At 44.8% G+C, this 22,062-nt stretch overlaps 1 protein-coding gene across 1 annotated transcript in view; it reads left to right on the top strand.

The window, feature by feature from the left end:
• The window catches only part of LOC120935620 (adhesion G protein-coupled receptor F5-like), a 43,163-nt gene that overhangs the window by 3,904 nt on the left and 17,197 nt on the right, over positions 1 to 22,062 (top strand). The window contains exons 3-5 of the mRNA XM_040347671.1: positions 8,845 to 8,982; positions 16,996 to 17,195; positions 19,716 to 19,895. Of these exons, the coding sequence (XP_040203605.1) occupies positions 8,845 to 8,982; positions 16,996 to 17,195; positions 19,716 to 19,895 (518 nt within the window). The remainder of the gene's footprint in view (positions 1 to 8,844; positions 8,983 to 16,995; positions 17,196 to 19,715; positions 19,896 to 22,062) is intronic.

Raw genomic sequence — 22,062 nt, 5'->3', positions numbered from 1 at the left:
TGCTTCCAAAAAACACCCCTGCCACTGTAATTCAGGTGCCCTGCGCCCAAAAATGGGCCGGGCACCTGAATAGGGGGTGTCAGCAGCAACCATAGATAGATTTATGTTAATAGAGCGGTGCCAGGAGAGGGGGGGCGCACCGCCACTGCTAACTAATGTTAACACCTATTCTGACTATGACCCTTGGACGGAGTAGTGTGCCGCTCAGGCTCAGCTGGTTTGGGGAGTGGTATGGAGAATGTTGCGGGATTGCTGACGGAGGAGTGGAGCCCGTCCCGGCTCCTGTAGTAGTTGGAGAGAGAGAGGAAGAAATCCCCGGTGTCACACATCCTCGCAGGTATTCCGTAGTTAAATAACAATCTCAACCTGGGCTCCCGCCAGGCCATGTCTCCAGCGTGTTTCGCTCCGCCCCTCAGAGCTTAATTATGGGGAGCCCAGGCTGAGGTTGTCATTTCACTACTGAACACTACCATACCGAACACCTGTGTGGATGTGCGGCACGTGGGTTTCCTCCTCTCTCTCCACCTATTCTGACTGACCTGTGTAAGAAAGATCTTCACACTTACCCATGTTCAGCCCTCTCCTGTCCAGTCATGTAATCTCCCCTGTGTCAGTCAATGTCGGCGGCAGGGAATAAGACTCGACAATGGCTGCTAATGCCTGGTGCAGTGACATCACCCATAGGCTTCAATGGGCCCTCCAGTGTCGGCGCTCCCTCCTCTCCCCTGGTTGGGGCAAACAGTTTTATTATTTAAGTATATCCTAAAATTCTACTTTAAGATAATGAAACAATACATAGTTTTTATTTTCTATGAAATCTATATAAATAAAGAACACAAAGGCAAATCCACTTTGCACAAGTGCAAAGTGCACTTGAAATTGCACTGGAAGTGCACTTGGAAGTGCAACCGCTGTAGATCCAAGGGGGACATGCAAGGAAAATGAAAAACAGCATTTTAGCTTGCACATGATTGGATGATAAAATCAGCAGAGCTTCCCCTCATTTCAGATCTGCCCCTCAGATTTACAGCGACTGCACTTCCAAGTGCACTTTTAGTGCAATTTCATGTGCACTTTGCACTTGTAGTGCAAAGCGGATTTGCCTTTCGTACTTATTTGTCCAGTGTTAGAATTCATACAAATAGGGGTCTATTTATAAAAAAAAAAATTGTTGACAAATGTGACAAGCATTCACCCACCCCACTACAACTTCTGACCACATGTTTATTCCTGGCATTGTCAGCTCCACCTAATGGCCATAATGCAGTAATTTTCTTGACACAAATATTTCAGAAAAAAATCCGCATTATGGAGTAGACAATTATAGTTTACACAGTATTAACCACTTCAGCCCCGAAAGAATTTGAACCCTTAATGGCCATTTTTTGAAATACGGCAGTGCGTCGCTTTAACTGACAATTGCACGGTCGTGCGACGATGCACCCAAACAAAATTGACGTCCTTATTTTTGCCCACAAATAGAGTTTTCTTTTGTTGGAATTTTCTCATTTTTGAAAAAAAAATTATATTTTTTACTTTTTGCTATAATAAATATGCTCGAAAAATATATATATATATAAAAAAAAAAATTCTTCCTCAGTTTAGGCCGATATATATTCTTCTACATATTTTTGGTATGACAAATCACAATAAGCGTATATTGATTGGTTTGTGCAAAAGTTATAGCGTTTACAAAATAGGGGATAGATTTATGGCATTGTTATTATAATTTATTTATTTTTACTAGTAATGGCAGCGATCTGCGATTTTTAGCGGGACTGTGACATTGCAGCGGACAGAACGGACACTTCTAACACATTTTTGGGACCATTGACATTTATACAGCGATCAGTGCTATAAAAATGCACTGATTGCTGTGTAAATGTCACTGGTAGGGAAGGGGTTAACACTAGGGGGCGATCAAGGGGTTAAATGTGTTCCCTCGTGAGTGTTTCTTACTGTATGGGGATGTGACTGACTAGAGGAGGAACCATATCTCTGTTCCTAGTAGCTAGTAGGAACAGACGATCTGTCCCTCCTCTCCTGTCAGAACAGGGATTTGTGTGTGGCTCTCGTGCCCACGATCACGCATGGCCGGTGGACATCGCGCCCGCTGGCCAAGCGCATCAGGTCCTCGGCTGTGCAGCGGGTGAGCACGCCTGCTGTAGCTGTTTACAGCTACGGCGATTTGCCCAGGAGAGCCAACCTGCCATAGTATAACGACGGCGGCTGGTCAGCTACTGGTTAAGCTACAGTGCCTTAAAAAAATATTCATACCCCTTAAAATTCTCCACATTTTGTCAGGTTACAACCAAAAATATAAATGTATTTTTTTGGAATTTTATGTGATAGACCAATACAAAGTGGCACATAATTGTGAAGTGGAAGGAAAATGATAAATGGTATTACAAATGTTTTACAAATAAATATGTGAAAAGTGTGGTATGCATTTGTATTCAGCTGCCTATACTCTGATACTAGGGCTATCAGAGTATAGGCGGCTGAATACAAATACATCTAAAATCTAGTGGCACCAAATTCCTTCAGAATTCACCTAATTAGTAAATAAAGTCCACCTGTGTGAAATTTAATCTCAGTATAAATACAGCTGTTCTGTGAAGCCTGCAGAGGTTTGTTAGAGAACCTTAGTAAACAAACAGCATCACAAAGGCCAAGGAACACACCAGACAGGTCAGGGATAAAGTTGTTAAAAAGTTTAAAGCAGGGTTAGGTTATAAAAATATATTCCCGAGAATTGAACATCTTATTGAGCACTGTTCAATCCATCAGCCTAAAATGGAAAGAGTATGGCACAACTGCAAACCTACATGGCTGTCCATCTAAACTGACAGGCCGGGCAAGGAGAGCATTCATCAAAGAAGCAGCCAAGAAGCCCATGGTAACTCTGGAGGAGCTGCAGAGATCCACAGCTCAGATGGGAGAATCCGTCCACACAACAACTAATAGTCGTGCCCTCCACAAATCTGGCCTTTATGGAAGAGTTGTAAGAAGAAAGCTCATTGTTGAGCCATAAGAAGTCCCATTTGCAGTCTGTGAGAAGCCATGTGGGGGACACAACAAACACGTGGAAGAAGGTGCTCTGGTTAGATGAGACCAAAATTTAACTTTTTGGCCTTAAAGTGGTTGTAAACCCTTTACAACCACTTTAACCTACATGTAAGCCTAGATTAAGGCTTACCTGTAGGTGCTTGAAATATCTCCCAGACCTGCACGGTCTTGGAGATATTTGCAAATCGCTGTACGGCGATTTCTTCTGCGCATGTGCCGGAGTTAGAAAGGGCACACTGTGCCACTTCTAGCTTGGGTCATGCCGTTAAAGGCGGCTCCCAAGCGTATGCGCGGGAGTGACGACACGTGACTCTGGCCAGTCACAGAGCCGCAGTTCGCAGCCTCGGAAGGAAGAGGGGTGAAGAATGGACGCTCGTTGCCAGCGAGGAAGACGGGGACACCGCAGGCTTCTCCTGCAGGTAAGTGTCACATAAGGAGCTACTATGCGATGCATAGTAGCCCATTATGCTTTACCTTTGCAGGGAAACAAAGAGGAAGTAACACCCATCAGGGTTTACTTCCTCTTTAAAGCAAATTGCTATGTGTGGCCGAAAACTAACACTGCATATCAACCTGAACGCACCATCCCCAATGTGAAACATGGTGGTGGCAGCATCATGTTGTTGGGATCTGTTTCTTCAGCAGGGACAGGGAAGCTGGTCAGAGTTGATGGGAAGGTGGATGTAGCAAAATACAGGGCAATCTTAGAAGAAAACCTGTTAGAGTCTGCAAAAGACTTGAGACTGGGGTGGAGGTTCACCTTCCAGCAGGACAACGACCCGGAACATACAGCCAGAGCTACAATGGAATGGTTTAGATCAAAGAATATTCATGTGTTAGAATGGCCCAGTCAAAGTCCAGATCTAAATCTAATTGAGAATCTGTGGCAAGACTTGAAAGTTGTTGTTCACAGACACTCTCCATCCAATCTGACAGAGCTTGAGCTATTTTGCAAAGAAGAATTGGCAAAACTGTCACTCTCTAGATGTGCAAAGCTCGAAGAGACTTGCAGCTGTAATTGTAGTGAAAGGTGGTTCTACAGAGAATTGACTCAGGGGGGCTGAATACAAATGTATGCCACACTTTTCACATATTTATTTGTAAAACAAATTGAAAACCATTTATCATTTTCCTTCCACTTCATGATTTTGTGCCACTTTGTGTTGGTCTATCACATAAAATCCCAATAAAATATATTATGTTATTAATATTTACGTTTTTGATTGTAACATGACAAAATGTGGAAAATTTCAGGGGGTATGAATACTTTTTCAAGGCACTGTAAATGCAGCCAGAATTCATCCCAGTTGGGTGAATGCTTGTCATACTTTTCCATCAACAGTTTTTATTATATATAAATAGACATCTATGTGTTAGGGCTCTTTCACAAGGGTGGCCCGTGACAGGTTTTTTTTGCGGACCTGAACGGGAGCTCCGTGCTCCTCTATGGAGCCGCGGATGTCAGCAGTGACATGCCAGCTGACATCCGACCCGCTCCGATCCGCAAAAGTGTGACGGAGGAAAAACCTACATTTCCATCCATCTGGCGGATCGGATCGGGTGAACACGGACATACGGTCCGTGTTCATCCGATCCCCCCATAGGGGAGAGTGGAGAAAAGACAGGGCGGTCCCTGCACAGTGTGCGGGGACCACCCAGTCATCCGCCGGCTCAGCGGGGATCAACGGAGCAATCCCCGCTGAGCAAGCGGAGGTTCACGGGGCGGATCATTACTGATCCGTCCCATGTGAAAGGGGCCTTAGTGTTCTGTTTATAATGACCGTAAAAATACAATTTCTGGTATACAGTTTGCAAATCTATTTTTTACCAATTGCATAAATCACTTATTTGTTGCAACTTTGAAATGCAACACTAAAAAAAAATGAACAAACATAACCAATGAAAAACGTTTAAAGCTGAACTTTTAAAGCATAAAAACTTTAATTCATATATATTCCTCAATAGCCACAAAGGACATAAATCCACTTTGTGTGCTCCATATGTAAGCCCTTACAGTGCCATCATCACTGTTCTGTACATAATCTTTGCAGAGAGCAAAGTCAAATTTTCTAGCAAGTTCAAAGGCACGTTTTAGATAAATAACAAATACTCTATAGATGTAAAACACTTGAAGTATGCACTTAAAATACTTGATTTTCTGTGTTTTTACTTTTTTTTTTTTGGTTATATACTGTTTTTTTTTTTTTTTTTAAGCAAAACTGTACTTCCAATAAAAATTACACTAACCTGGCCTGCCTAGCTCTCCGGAGCTTTATCATAACTTAAAGTAGAAGTCCACCCTAAAACTAAAATCCCTGCATCTACAACAGCCACGATCTAACACAAACCCACCTAATGCTGTAAAGAAGAAATCAGTATACATACCTTTTCTGCAGCCGATCTGACCCGAGCTGAGCTGTCAGTCACGGCTTTGCTGTGAAGGTGGGTTCAGAGGGCACGTCCGACAACGGAAGCCCCATAGTAAATCTATGGGTGATGTCAATCCCCATTCATTTTACAGCAGCTGTCAGCTGTGTCCTCTGCAGAGCTTCCGCTGCTGGAGACAGGGTCGGATCGGCATAAAAAAAGGTATGTATACTGATTTCTTCTTTACAGGGTTAGATAGATTAGTGTTAGATTGTGGATGTCTGTAGATGCAGGGATTTTAGTTTTAGGGTGGACTTACACTTTAACACCCCCACCCCAGCTGCTTGCTCACTACAGGAAGACAGCGGCAGCTTGCACTGAGCCATGGCATTTTTATAGCAATCATTTTCAACACTGGCCATGCAGTAAGCATCTAGGGTTTTATAGGGCCCTCTTTCAAGACTGGAGATGTGATGGCTTATTGTGTGACCAGCATTGACGAGACTCAGGCCTCGTACACACGGCCGAGGAACTCGACGTGCCAAACACATCGAGTTCCTCGGCCAGTTCAGCCCTGAAGCCGCCGAGGAGCTTGGAGGGACGAGAGCTCCCATAGAACAACGAGGAAATAGAGAACATGTTCTCTATTTCCTCGCCGAGCTCCTCGTCGGCTTCCTCGGCCGAAAGTGTACACACGACCAGTTTCCTCGGCAGAATTCAGCCAGAAACTCGGTCGGAAGCTGAATTCTGCCGAGGAAACTGGTCGTGTGTACGGGGCCTTACAGAAATAGTTAAGGATGAGCTGCATCTGTCGTTCTTTGTTTAGTAAACAGCTGCAGTGGAAGTTTTTTTTTTCAGAATAACACAGGAGTTTTGGTAGTGGCACAGGAGTTCTAGAAGGGGCAACAAAGGAGTTCTAGTAGGGGCAACACATGAGTTCTAGTAGGCGCAACACAGGAGTTCTAGAAAAGGGGGAACACATGAGTTCTAGTAGGGGCAACACAGGAGTTCTAGAAAAGGGGAAACACAGGAGTTAGTAGGGGAAACACAGGAGTTCTAGAAGGGGCAACACAGGAGTTCTAGTAGGGGCAACACAGGAGTTCTAGTAGGGGCAACACAGGAGTTCTAGAAAAGGGGAAACACAGGAGTCAGTAGGGGCAACACAGGAGTTCTAGAAGGGGCAACACAGGAGTTCTAGTAGGGGCAACACAGGAGTTCTAGTAGGGGCAACACAGGAGTTCTAGTAGGGGCAACACAGGAGTTCTAGTAGGGGCAACACAGGAGTTCTAGAAGGGGCAACACAGGAGTTCTAGAAGGGGCAACACAGGAGTTCTAGTAAAGGGGGAACATAGGAGTTCTAGAAAAGGGGCGACACAGGAGTTCTAGTAGGGGCAACACAGGAGTTCTAGTAGGGGCAACACAGGAGTTCTAGTAGGGGCAACACAGGAGTTCTAGTAGGGGCAACACAGGAGTTCTAGTAGGGGCAACACAGGAGTTCTAGTAGGGGCAACACAGGAGTTCTAGAAGGGGCAACACAGGAGTTCGAGAAGGGGCAACACAGGAGTTCTAGTAGGGGCAATGGGCATGTCTTTATGTAAAGACAAAAATGTATTTCCTAGTTTTGGATAGAGTGGGGTAGGCTTAGAACCCAACCAGAATTTGACCACTATCCCGGGCTTTGTTAGATAGATGTTTCCTTTCCTGCCCTGCTGGCAATGGGTTTACTAGGCAGGAAGTGATGGAAAAACTGCAATGAAGACAAGAACTGTAAATTATTTGAAAGGGTTCTTGTCATCATCTACTTAAAGCGGGGGTTCACCCCAAAAAAAATTTTTAACATTACATTCAGCCGAGTTGTCATAATGACATTAGGCAGTTTTTTTTCATCTCATTGCCGTACATACCGTATTTTCACCACCGCTTCCGGGTATGTAATCTGCGGGACTGGGCGTTCCTAATTGATTGACATCCTTCCGACCGGCGCATACAGCGTGTCACGAGTTGCCGAAAGAAGCCGAACGTCGGTGTGCAGGCGCCGTATAGAGCCGACTCGCAGTCCGGCTTCTTTCGGCAACTCGTGACGCGCTGTATGCACCGGTGGGAAGGATGTCAATCAATTAGGAACGCCCAGTTCCGCAGATTACATACCCGGAAGCAGCGGTGAAAATACGGTATGTACGGCAACAAAATAAAAAAAAAACAGCCGATTGTCATTATGACAACTCGGCTGAATGTAATGTTACATTTTTTTTGGGGGTGAACCCCCGCTTTAAGAAAATCATTTTACTTCTGTCTGTGTTGCTTTTGGAGAGTTTCTCTTACTTTCTATTAAAATGTTGTCAGAGGGACAGGTAGTGAAAGTGAATGTCTCTTGGGAAAATAGCATTAATCTATTTTTTGCCACAAGATGTCCTCCACACGGAATATCATATAGTATTACTTGGTCTGGAAGGACATACTGTGAGTACAGGGTGTCATGGGCACGCCCCATGGGAGGGGTTCTAGTTTTCTCTTACTTTACTAAAGAACAGGATTTTTACTTCCCTCTGTATTGCTGGAGAGCTACCCTTACTCCCTGTCTGTTGTCACCAGAATACTATAGGGAGTAAGGGTAAATCTATCTCAACATAGCAGTAAAACCTGCTAATCCTTCTCCACCCTATCCAAAACTAAGGGAAAACATCTGGCTGAACATGCACTTTAAAGCGGTGGTTCCCCCTTAAAAACGACTTTTTCTTATTCCACTGCCCCCCCCACATTCCATCACGATTAAGGCTCTTATTATTTTTTTCCTGCTGTACATACCTTAGTACAGCATATTCACCCGTGCATCCGGGTTGCGAGTCCCGCGGGAGTGGGCGTTCCTCACATGCTGTTGATTGACGTTTTGCCCAAAAACGAGCTCCCCCCTGTCGCGTAAGCCGCGTCACGGTTGGCGAAAGGAGCCGAACGGCAAGTCGGCGCTATACTGCGCATGCGCATCGCCGCTCGGCTCCTTTCGCCAATCGTGACGCGGCTTACGCGACGGGGGGAGAGCTCGTTTTTGGGCAAAACGTCAATCAACAGCATGTGAGGAACGCCCACTCCCGCGGGACTCGCAACCCGGATGCACGGGTGAATATGCTGTACTAAGGTATGTACAGCAGGAAAAAAATAATAAGAGCCTTAATCGTGATGGAATGTGGGGGGGCAGTGGAATAAAAAAAAGTTGTTTTTAAGGGGGAACCACCGCTTTAAACCAAGTGTAAAAATAGTGACTGTTGTCAGCACCCTTCCATGAAAATGTCAGAACTGCTCCTGTGTTAACATCACACTTTGGTTTCCATAAAATATAAATTTTGCTCCTTTGTGTTAATTCACTTTTGCATAGAAGTGCCTAATATTCTTACACTGTATGTTTACTTGCAGATTCAAATTCAGATTGTTATTTCACCAACATAACTGTAGATTGTCATACTACCCAACTAACTACTGTCAACTGTGTGGTCTCAAATAATCTGGGTCACAGTGTTACAAGCGATAACATGACTGTCCGCTATGTTCAAGGTAAGACAAATGGCAGCTAAGTCCTAAGGGCAAGAGAAAGGTGGCTATGAAGCAAATATACTATACTGGGAAATGTTGTATTTGTTGTGTGGACAAATTTGTCCAATCCTTTGTTATATAACATAAACTTAGGGATTGTTCACACATAGGTGTCCGTTTAATAAACAGTGAAGTTTTTTCTCAGTTCAGTTCACGGCTGTTCACGGCAGTTCTCAGGAGGAGAATTATCTCCTCTGCAGCCGGTTTAATAAACTGAGAACTTCAGTTCTCAGATGGTGAACAGAGGTGAAGTGTTTTCTCTGAAAACAGCCGAGATCTGTGTAAAAGTGGGTGGACTGCCTGTAATCTTGTGAGATATTGTGAGATTATGGTGCAGCCGAGTTCAAAAAGTGAAACTAAAGTTTAAAAGAACATGTAATTAATGTTTTCAGACATGTGATAACACATTATTTATATATACACACACACATATATACCGGATTTATATATATGTATACATATACAGTATATATACACAAATACATGAATATATATATATATGTGTGTGTGTGTATACATATATAAATACTGTATATATGTGTGTGTATATATATATATATATACATATATATATATATATATATACACACGTGTTATATAGATACTGTGGGCCAGATCCACAAAGAACTTACGGCGGCGTATCTATTGATACGCCGCGTAAGTTCTACGATGCGTCGTCGTATCTTTGTTTTGTATCCACAAAACAAGATACGCCTGAATGTGGGCTAGATCCGACTGACGTACGTCTTAGTACGCCGTCGGATCTTAGGTGCATATTTACGCTGGCCGCTAGGTGGTGCTTCTGTTGATTTCCGCGTAGAGTATGCAAATTAGCTAGATACGCCGATTCTCAAACGTACGTCCGCCCGGCGCATTTTTTTTTAAGGCTTTTTTCGGCGTAACGTTACCCCTGCCTCTATGAGGTGTACGCAATGTTAGGTATGGACGTTGGGACAGCGTCAAATTTTTTCCGTCGTTTGCGTAAATCGTTCGCGAATAGGGCTTTGCGCAAGTTACGTTCACGTTGAAAGCATTGACTATTTGCGACGTGATTTTGCGCATGCGCACTAGGATACGTCCACGGACGGCGCATGTGCCGTTCGTAAAAAGTGTCAATTACGTGGGGTCATACCAGATTACCATACAACACGCCCACTCCAAGCCTGCTTTGAATCACGCGGGCTTACGCCGGCAGATTTACGTTACGCCGGCCCGCATATGGGAGCAAGTTCTTTGTGGATACCCTAGGAGCCACTCTGATTTACGGCGGCGTAGCGCATATGAGATGCGCTATGCTCGCCTAAATATACGCCCGTTTTTGTGGATCTGGCCCTGTATGTGTGTATATATATATTACACACACACACACACACACACACTATATATATATATATATATATATATATATATATATATATATATATATATACACACACATATACACGATATCTATATACATGTGTATATTGTTGTAATATTCATTTTTAACCCACTGGTGCTGATATTAGGAAGAAATAAGCCTTCTTCCTCTTATCACACCAGCTTCTCTCCCAGATTCTCCACCTCTGAGCTGGTGAATCTGAAAGGGAGATATTTCAGGTGAAGAGCTGTGAAATCTTCATATCACGGGTTATTAAACTGGCCGTTTGTGACAAAACATCCATGTGATGTGATGTGAAGTGAAGAATGTGTTCTCTGCTCCTTATCACAGTTTATTAAACCGGCAATGCTCTGTGATAAGCAGTGATCAGCCGTGATCATCATGATCTCCGCTTATCACGGTTTATTAAACGTACATCATAGTGCGGTGACCTGTTTTACTGCACTGGATGAATGCAAGTCATCGCTAGGACACACAGAAAACAATTGTTTTCTATTAGCTGGATTCAGAAAGATTTACGCCGGCGTATCAGTAGATACGCCGACGTAACTCTGAATCTGCGCCGCCCTAAATTTAAGCGTATTCTGGAAACCAGATACGCTTAAATTAGGCTAAGATACGAGCGGCGTAAGTCTCCTACGCCGTTGTATCTTAAAGTGTAATTTTTAGGCTGGCCGCTAGGTGGCGCTTCCGTTGAGTTCGGCGTAGAATATGTAAATAACTAGATACGCCGTTTCACGACCGTACGTGCGCCCGTCGCAGTAAAGATATGCCGTTTCCATAAGAGATACACCGCGTAAAGATAAAGCTGCCCCCTAGGTGGCGTAGCCAATGTTAAGTATGGCCGTCGTTCCCGCATCGAAATTTGAAAATGTTACGTCGTTTGCGTAAGTCGTCCGTGAATGGGGCTGGATGTAATTTCCGTTCACGTCTAAACCAATGCGTCCTTGCGGCGTACTTTGGAGCAATGCACACTGGGATATGTACACGGACGGCGCATGCGCCGTTCGTAAAAAACGTCAATCACGTCGGGTCACGAGTAATTTCCATAAAACACGCCCCCCATCCTCATTTGAATTAGGCGCGCTTACGCCGGCCCCATTTACGCTACGCCGCCGTAACTTAGGAGGCAAGTGCTTTGTGAATACAGCACTTGCCTCACTTACTTACGGCGGCGTAGCGTAAATACGTAAACACTACGCCGCCAGAAAGATGCACCGGCGTACCTGAATCTGACTATATGTGTCTAATTCACATTGCAGTGACCTGAAATAAAATGCAGACATGCTGCATGTTATCACTGCACACAGGGCAGGATTGCATGCCACTGTACAGCAGCGCAACACACAATGCTGCTGTACAGTGACATGAATGAACTGTCACTTTTGTGCAATTCAGATAAATTTGGCACAAAAAAAGGGAACTGTGAGAGTACATCGCACCACCCCCTACCACGACTCATTGCAGCCAGAATGGACAACTGCCGCACACTTTGGCCACTTTGGCTTAGGGTGCTACAGCTATCCAGAGCAGTGTGAACAGGCCCTAAAAGTGAAAATGATTATAGAATTAAAGGATTAACATGTTTGTACCACACTGACAGGTAGTGCAGAGACACCCTGTTCTGACTCAACTACAAGACCAAAAGGTTATCTCCAGCTTCATATAGGGCTTACAGGACCTGGTAATCTAATTTCTCCCTTGCATCAATTCAGACTGTTTAACTCGATGAATAAACTCACTGTTGAGGAGACAGACAATGAAGCCTTTCAAATGTTTAATGAAGGATACTCGTAGGTAGAAAAACGTTGATGTTGTTAGCCACATGGAAAGATGTTTACAGCATGGTGGAATGCTGAGGAATGATACCAGAGAGAAGGACATGGAGGGGATATACAAAGTACAGTGGGAGAGAGAGAGTTCAGAAATGATAAACCAAGTTACAGTAGGTGTACGCGATATTGTGTCAATCTCGCTCCCTTTCTCGGCGAGATTGAGCACCTACGAGCCCCATCGCGGGAGCCAGCGCCGAGCTGGCTTGCCGCGATAGAGACAAAGCCGTCATAGAAGCGACGGGAGATCCGACTTGGATTCCCGCCAATTCTACACGTGTGCGGCGTTTGTTATGAATCCTGAGGGGGAAGTCCCCGCCGGATTTTAAATAAAAATCCGGCATGGGTTCCCCCCTCAGGAGCATACCGGGCCCTTAGGTCTGTTATGGGTTGTAAGGAGAGCCCCCTCTACGCCGAAAAAAACGGCGTAGGGGGTCCCCCTACAATCCATACCAGACCCGTATCCAAAGCACGCTACCTGGCCGGCCAGGAAAGGAGTGGGGACGAGCGAGCGCCCCCCCCCTCCTGAGCCGTACCAGGCTGCATGCCCTCAACATGGGGGGGTTGGGTGCTCTGGGGCAGGGGGGCGCACTGCGGCCCCCCCACCTCAGAGCACCCTGTCCCCATGTTGATGAGGACAGGGCCCCTTCCCGACAACCCAGGCTGTTGGTTGTCGGGGTATGCGGGCGGGAGGCTTATCGGAATCTGGGAGCCCCCTTTAATAAGGGGGCCCCCAGATACCGGCCCCCCACCCTAAGTGAATGGATATGGGGTACATCGTACCCCTAACCATTCACCTGTAGGAAAAATGTCAAAGTTAATAAACACACCACAAAAGGGTTTTTAAAATAATTTATTTTTCTGCTCCGGAGGCTCCCCCTGTCTTCTTTATTAGCTCTTCTACCAGGGGGAGCTTCTTCTTTGACGTCTTCGGGTGGGTGGGGGCCGCCGTCTGGTTCTCTTCCACTGCCGGGGGGGTCGCTTTTAAAAAAGCCCCCACCCCCGGCGGGTTTCCTCCGGCGTCTTCGGCGGGGGGGCTTATTCTTCCGCTATCCCGACGGGTCTTCTCCGCTATCCGGGGGGTCTTCTCAACTCTCCGGGGGTCTCCTTCTATGTTCGCCGCTCTCCGCTCTTGACTCGGTGCACCCCGGTTCTTCCTCCAGCTGTCCGGTGCCTTCTCCTTCAGTGCTGAACGTCTATCTTCTTCTTCCGTGCTGTGACGTATTCTTCTTCTTCCGGGCTGTGACGTCATCTTCTTCACTTCTCCAGATGTTGACACGCCGGCTCTTCTCGCTGAAATGGCAGGTGCGCTGCTTTCATCGGACCTATATAGGCCTCACAGTCCCATCATGCTCTGTACCTACCCATGTGATACCTACCCACGTGGGTAGGTATCACATGGGTAGGTACAGAGCATGATGGGACTGTGAGGCCTATATAGGTCCGATGAAAGCAGCGCACCTGCCATTTCAGCGAGAAGAGCCGGCGTGTCAACATCGGGAGAAGAGAAGACGTCACAGCACAGCGGCCTGAAGGGAGAAGTAGAAGTCGTCACAGAACAGCGGAAGAAGGAGAAGGCACCGGACAGCGGGAGGAAGAACCGGGGTGCGCCGAGTCAAGAGCGGAGAGCGGCGAACATAGAAGAAGACCCCCCGGAGCGGAGAAGACGTCACAGAAGAGCGGTGAAGACCCCGGAGAGCAGGAGAAGACCCCCTGAAATCGGAAGAAGAAGCTCCCCCTGGTAAAAGAGCTAAAGAAGACAGGGGGAGCCTCCGGAGCAGACTAATAAAATATTTTAATACCCTGTGTTTTTTATTTGTGTTTTTACCACTTTTTCTCCAGGTGAATGGGTAGGGGTACGATGTACCCCATATCCATTCACTTAGGGTGGGGGGCCGGTATCTGGGGGCCCCCTTATTAAAGGGGGCTCCCAGATTCCGATAAGCCTCCCGCCCGCATACCCCGACAACCAACGGCCAGGGTTGTCGGGAAGGGGCCCTGTCCTCATCAACATGGGGACAGGGTGCTCTGGGGTGGGGGGGCCGCAGTGCGCCCCCCTGCCCTAGAGCACCCAACCCCCCCATGTTGAGGGCATGCAGCCTGGTACGGCTCAGGAGGGGGGGCGCTCGCTCGTCTCCACTCCTTTCCTGACCGGCCGGGTAGCGTGCTTTGGATACGGGTCTGGTATGGATTGTAGGGGGACCCCCTACGCCGTTTCTTCGGCGTAGGGGGGGCTCTCCTTACAACCCATAACAGACCTAAGGGCCCCGTATGCTCCTGAGGGGGGAACCCATGCCGGATTTTTATTTAAAATCCGGCGGGGACTTCCCCCTCAGGATTCATAACAAACACCGCACACGTGTAGAATTGGTGGGAATCCAAGTCGGATCTCCCGTCGCTTCTATGACGCACACGTTGGAATGTGCTGTCACTATTCCAGTGAGTGTGAGATGTCGGCGAGATCTCGGCACCATGTCGCCGAGAATCAGCGCAATGCCGTCATGCTAAAAACACAATATCACAAACACCTACTATGTATGAACACAGATAAATGATAATAAATCACATAGTGTAACACAACACACCCCCTACACCTTAAGGGCTCTATTATGGGGTGCCATAGTATCTATGATCCTGGATCAGGCATATTGATGGGCAGTGGCAGTCCATAATGCAGGGAACAGGGGCGCCGTCCTCCTATCCATGCATCCGGCCTTCTAATCTACATGTGGGGCGCTGAACGCATGAATTCTAACAGGTTTTTTTTTTTTTTTTATGAAGAACGTAATTTGAGTCACACTCTAATAGGTCTTAAAAAAGTGTGGGCTCCCAGTTGTGTGATAAAAGCGAATGAATATTCGCTTTTATCACACTGATTCTCCTCCTGGCCAATCAGGAAGCGGGTCCTGAGATCCCTTTCCTTATTGGCCGAAAGGAGAAGCAATCCTATTGGGCTAGGAGGAGGAGGAAAGAGAGGCAGGGCCGCCGTGATTCTGAAGAGTAGACGCAGGGGAAGCCGCCGTCTATCACCCGTAGGGAAGCACTGCCCGCGCCATAGATGGCGTAAGTGCAGGGCACAATCTGTTTTACTGTTTTGCCCAAATCAAGAGAGAGGATCTTTATATTTTACTATTTTTATTAAGACCCCTTTCACACTGGGTCACATTGCAGGCACTAAAATGCTAAAAATAGCGCCTGCAAATCAACCTGAAACAGCGGCTGCTGTCTCTTAAGTGTGAAAGCCCCCAGGGCTAGCAGGACGCTAGCAGGATGGTAAAAAAAAAACTGCTAGCAGCATCTTTGGAGCGGTGAAGGAGCAGTGTGTATACCGCTCCTCCACCGATCCTGCCCTTTGAAATCAATGGGGCAACGCAGAGGCACTTTGCAGTGGTATTAAAAATAGCTGCGCCTTACCGCCGACGCCGCCCCCGCCCCAGTGTGAAAGGGGCCTAAAGGTTTAAGAGCCTGTTCACACTGAAATGATTGCAGTGCTTTTGCAATCTGCTGCAGGGCTCAGTGTGAGTTAACAGCACCCCAAACGCAGGTTGCAAATGCACTGTGTTTGCTCACACCGGATCGCATGGTACAAAAGTTGCTGCACTTTTCAAAATGTAGTGCATTCACTACTTTTGGTGCAGTGGGATTTCAGCCCATTCAAAATTAATCGGGCTGCACAAGGGAAATTTTGGATGAAAGCTGTGTACTAACGATCAGATTATTGTACAATTGCTTCAAAAGCGAGTGTACAGGGCTTTAGACCTACTTAATGAATGGAATTCATTGGCTCTATAATATGGTACAATGTACACTATATTACCAAAAGTATTGAGACCTGCCTTTACTTGCACATGAACTTTAATGGCATCCAAGTCTTAGTCCGTAGGGTTCAATATTGAGTTGGCCCACTTTTTGCAGCTATAGCAGCTTCAACTCTTCTGGGAAGGCTGTCCCACAAGGTTTAGGAGTGTGTCTATGGGAATGTTTGACCATTCTTCCAGAAGCGCATTTGTGAGGTTACTCACAATGAGTGAGGTAATTCATCCCAAAGGTGTTCTATCAGGTTGAGGACATGATTCTGTGCAGGCCAGTCAAGTTCCTACACCCCAAACTCGCTCATCCATATCTTTATGGACCTTGCTTTGTGCACTGGTCCAAATCATTTGGTGGAGTGGGGATTATGATGTGGGGTTGTTTTTCAGGGGTTGGGTTTGGCTAATTAGTTCCAGTGAAGGGAACACTCAAGCCATCAACATACCAAGACATTTTGGGCAATTTTATGCTCCCAACTTTGTGGAAACAGTTTGGGGATGGCCCCTTCCTGTTCCAACATGACTGCGCGCCAGTGCACAGAACAAGGTCCATAAAGACATGGATGAGCGAGTTTAGGGTGGAGGAACTTGACTGGCCTTCACAGAGTCCTGACCTCAACCCGATAGAACACCTTTGGGATGAATTAGAGCGGAAACTGAGAGCCAGGCCTCGTTGTCCACATCAGTGCCTGATCTCACAAACGCACTTCTGGAAGAATGGTCAAACATTCCCATAGACACACTCCTAAACCTTGTGGACAGCCTTCCCAGAAGAGTTGAAGCTGTTATAGCTGCAAAGGGTGGGGCAACTCAATATTGAACCCTACGGACTAAGACTGGGATGCCATTAAAGTTTATGTGTGGGTAAAGGCAGGTGTGCCAATACTTTTTACAATCTCATGTATTTTTTTTATCCTAATAATGAGCACATTTCCATTTCTGTAATCCGCAGAAAAATTAGGAAACTGCAAGGCAGACACATCCCAGGGACTTCCTATATCTCCCAGTGGTTCTACATATAATGTGCCATGTGTGAGGATTAACCCAGCTATGCTGGGCACAATTGATTACAAATGTGAAGATGGGAATTGGTCCCCGCCAGTAAACGGCTGCTACTCTGCAGTAATTCTCCAGCAGCTGGTGAATGTTCAGGTAACATTGGATTGATGATACAATGGGGTTGATGAGACAACATGACTTATTTTCAAAAAATGTGCGCTCCACTGCAAAATCCTCTGGTGCCGGTCTGACACATTGCACTCGAGTAAAGAAGTCTGTAATGTAAAAATAAATCACTGCACTCTGGGCTGCAAACTGCACACTTTCTTGTTAATGTAAACAGCCTCTTGCAATAAAGAGCATTTATTTTAGTAGAGTAGAGACTTATGCCGCATACACACGACCGTTTTTCATGACGAGAAAAATGCATTTTTTTTAAATTGGTCATTAAAAACGATTGTGTGTAGGCTCCAGAGCATTTTTCTCGTCGTGAAAAATGGGCATTAAATATTTAGAACACTCGTCGTTTTTCACGTCGTGAAAAACGATTGTGTGTAGGCTTTAACGTCAGGAAAAAAACACACATGCTCAGAAGCAAGTTATGAGACGGGAGCATTCGTTCTGGTAAAACTAACATTTGTAATGGAGATAGCACATTCGTCACGCTGTAACAGACTGAAAAGCACAAAGACTGAAAAGCGCGAATCGTCTCTCACCAAACTTTTACTAACACAAAATTAGCAAAAGCAGCCCAAAGGGTGGTGCCATCTGAATGGAACTTCCCTTTTATAGTGCCGTTGTATGTGTTGTACGTCACCGCGCTTTGCTCATTTTTTTTTTCACGATCGTGTGTATGCAAGGCAAGCTTGACAAGAATCACGTCGAGAAAAACTTTGTTTTTTTTCAATGACATTAAAAACGGTCGTGTGTACGTGGCATTACACATACTTCAGTTTTTATACATGGATTACAACACTTGTACAACACCAAATGTTGGAGAAATTTGCACTAAAATAAAATACTTTCAAAAGTTTTGAAATAAACTTGACAGCTACTTTTGAATATCAAATAATACTTTTTACTTGCGAAGCTTGTACTTTGTTATGTCTTTGTTCTTCGATTAAAAAATGATTGTACCAGAATATCAAAGAATACCTTTGATACACTATAATGGATCTGTGAGACACATTAGCCCAGATTCTCTGCGGCAGCGTACTGTATGTCATTTACGTTACGCCGCCGCAAGTTTTTCATGCAAGTGCTTTATTCACAAAGCACTTGCGTGTAAAGTTGCGGCAGCGTAGCGTAAATCACTTGGAGCAAGCCCGCCTAATTCAAATTAGGCGGGTAGGGGGTGTGTAGCATTTAAATAAAGCGCGTTCCCACGCCGAACGTACGGCGCATGCGCCGTCCATAAAATATCCCAGGGTGCATTGCTCCAAATGAAGTCGCAAGGACGTAATTGGTTTCGACGTGAACGTAAATGGCGTCCAGCCCCATTCACGGACAACTTACGCAAACAACGTAAATTTATAAATTTTGACACGGGAACGACGGCCATACTTAACATTGATTGTGCCTCATATACCAGGGGCAACTTTACGCCGGGACAAGCCTAACGTAAACGTCGTAACTTTACTGCGTCAGCCGCGCGTACGTTTGGGAATTTGCGTATCTAGCTAATTTGCATACTCGACGGGGAAAACGACGGAGGCGACACCTAGCGGCCAAAAAAAAAATTGCATTTAAAATACGACAGCGTAAGAGCCTTACGCCTGTCGGATCTAATGGTTATCTATGCGTAACTGATTCTAAGAATCAGTCGCATAGATACGACGGCCCAGATTAGGACTTACGACGGCGTACATGGAGTTGCGCCGTCGTAAGCCCTTTGAGAATCTGGGCCATTGATTGGTGCTATAAATCTATTTTCATTTTCATTTCATATGTAATTTCGTTGCTTTGTAAATAGAAACAAAATTCAAGTGTCACTATACATTAGTATGTTTTGTATCTAAAAGAAAGCTTGTTTTTGAACTAATTTTGGTCACATTTGAAAAAAGCACATTTATTGTTTTGTTAGAACTTTTCCATTGATCACATGGAAAAATAAAATAATTTTTCAAGACTGTATTGCCCAGGTTAAGGTTAAGGCTGTTTGTGCTGAGAAAACAATATTTATTATTTCCTATTCCTATTTCCCCGCCTTTCCCTATTTCTCCCTTCCTTCCCCCCTTTTTCCTTTCCCCACTGATGCTCCCCTTCTTCCTACAAGTAATAGGGCTAGAGACTATGGCTTAGCTTACTAACCACTGTCTCACTTATAGTCCCAAGGCTACTTTGTTATTTAATTTTACACACGTCCTATCCCTTTCCCTCCACGTTTTCCTTCTCCTCCCCTTTTATATACAATATTTATTACTTCTTTACCGTAACTAATGGCTAAAAATGTAAAAATTTCTCTGGTCGTAGTATACAGCGGAACTGGTTAAGAGTTGGCTATTAACTGGTTATCATCAGTCAAAACCTGGAAGAAATTCTAATACTAATTTCCACTTTAACTTGGAATCTATTGAAGTGTAGAGTATGTGAAAAAAAGATAGCACAAAAAGAAGTGTATAAGATAACTAATTGAGCAACTTTTTCTTTCCTCTGTCCATCACTTTAACATAGAACGTAATAGACGGTCCAGAGGTGCAGCAAGCTTTGCCGGTATTGCTTGAAAATATCACTGCCACAGCCACCAGTGAGAAACAAAACATTGCGGACTCCTCCAAAACTTTACAGTACATGGTGAAGATCATATCTGAAGTTTCGAAAGCAAACGTAACAGTGGAGCCTGTCATGATGCAGGTATGCCTGTCTATCAGCCAAATATAAAAGAAACTCATTATCAAAGAGAATGGGAAGCACTGCACCAATTGCCAGCCTGATCACCATATGTAGAAGAACGGCTTTAGCTTGTCTCCTCCCAAGCTTCACCCATCTGATGCGTTTTGTCCTCCCACTGGCTTAGTCAAAGCCTTTCTTTTTATATACGGTGGATAGAGCAGTTAAGCAAGCAGAGCTGCAGCTAAATATCCTGTGAACAGCAACCTCTTATCCAGATAGCAAGGATAACTTGTAACACATTTTATGGCCATGTTGAATTGTGAGTCTGTGAACTTGCTGCACATTTTCACTGGCAAGTTGTACACTTGCAGAGCACTTGAAGCACAAGTTCTAGTTGACAGTTTTCCAATTTGTAGCAAATTTGCATGGCAAGTCTCTGTCAAGAGCAAAGTTGCAGCGGTGAGCTCTGCAAGTCTACAGCCTGAGAATTCAGCCACAGTGATCCTTGTGGTGGGATGACGATTGTACAACATAACTGAACCAGAACTTGCAGCAGACTTGCAGAATGTTTGCAAAGAAAGTGGATCTAGAGCAGGGGTCTCCAAACTGCGGCCCAAGGGCCAGATGCGGCCCTTTGCTAGCCTTTATCCGGCCCTCAGGGCTTTATTCCTTCCACTGATATGAGGCACTATTCTTACCAGTGACTCCAACAAGGGGGCACTTTTTCTTCCACTGATACCAATAATGAGATACAATTACTCCTACTAATAGGGGCACTACTCGTTATCCTACTGATCGAAAACTATGAGGCCATATTTATTCTCACCAATGCTGGGCCGGGGCTGGCCACAATCCGGCCTTCCTAAAGGCTGAACAATAAACTGGCCCTTTGTTTGAAATGTTTTAGAGACCCCTGATCTAGAGTAATGCAATGCAAACTTGTTGCAATTGTGCAACAAACTTGTGAAGCTTGGCAAGTCTAGCAATAGCTTAGCAAGTCATTTTCATGCTTGTAGCACAATTGCTTGCTATTAGACATGTGCATTTGTTTTAGTCAGAATGCATTTTCGTTTTTTAGGTATTTTCGTTTTAACAAACGAAAACGAATGCGCAGAATACGAAAACTGAAAGATCCGACATGACGCTGACAATACAGTAACAATCTGTGTCCATCAAACCTGTGGTCGAATGTGCCTAACCTTAACTCTATTAGGCCAAGATTATTCTACATGGAGAGAAAAGATTTGACATTATAGAGAGAAAAGATTCAACATTATAGAGAGAAAAGATTACTGCTGGAATTGGGTGGGGGAAGTAAAATAAAAATAATGATGATGATGAATGTTATTGGCTGATTGTAACCAAAGAGGAGGAGCAGTAAAATAGCTAGAACTAACTTGACAATTCAACATGAACGACGAAGATTCGACAAAGCATCAAAAAACATACAAACGTCGAATCTGTCATTGAAGGCTTATGGTGTCTGTTAAAAGTTCTAAGAAGATTCGACGGAGCAGCTAAACTGTACGAAGCTGCAATCGTACATTTCCGGTCAAATGCTCGGCCCATAGGCTATAGAAAAATTCTAATGTTGGTTGACTAGTAATAATAATTAATAAATATAATTATTTCTAGTCATACAACATTAGAATTCTACTATAGCTAGCTTGTAGGCAGAACATTCGACGGGAAATGTACGATTTGCAGCGTCGTACAGTTTTGCTGCTCCGTTGAATCTTCTTTGAACATTCGACAGACACCATAAGACTTCAATGACAGAATCAACCTTAATTCATTCAGATTTTCGGACGAATGCAATTTCTAACGAAAAACTAAATAGATAAAAACAAATTAACTAAATTGATACATTTTTTGGACAAAAACGAAATTCCGAAACTAAATATTTCAGTGTGCACATGTCTACTTGCTATTTTGGTAACCGTCATTCTGCGCTGCACCTGCAGTTTTTCTTTCTGCTGAAATACAAGAAGAATTACAGTTAAAGTGATTGTAAAGGTTTATTTATTTATTTTTTTAAATAACAAACATGTCATACTTACCTCCACTGTGCAGCTCGTTTTGTACAGAGTGGCCCCGAAACCTCGTCTTCTGGGGTCCTTCAGGGGCTGTCTCGGCTCCTCCCCGCATCAGATAACCCCCTATGGGAAGCGCTTTCTCAAGGGGGTTA

The sequence above is a fragment of the Rana temporaria genome, chromosome 4 (assembly GCF_905171775.1).
Source record: "Rana temporaria chromosome 4, aRanTem1.1, whole genome shotgun sequence".
Taxonomy (NCBI): Eukaryota; Metazoa; Chordata; class Amphibia; order Anura; family Ranidae; genus Rana; species Rana temporaria.
This window is presented reverse-complemented; position numbering and strand designations above follow the sequence as displayed.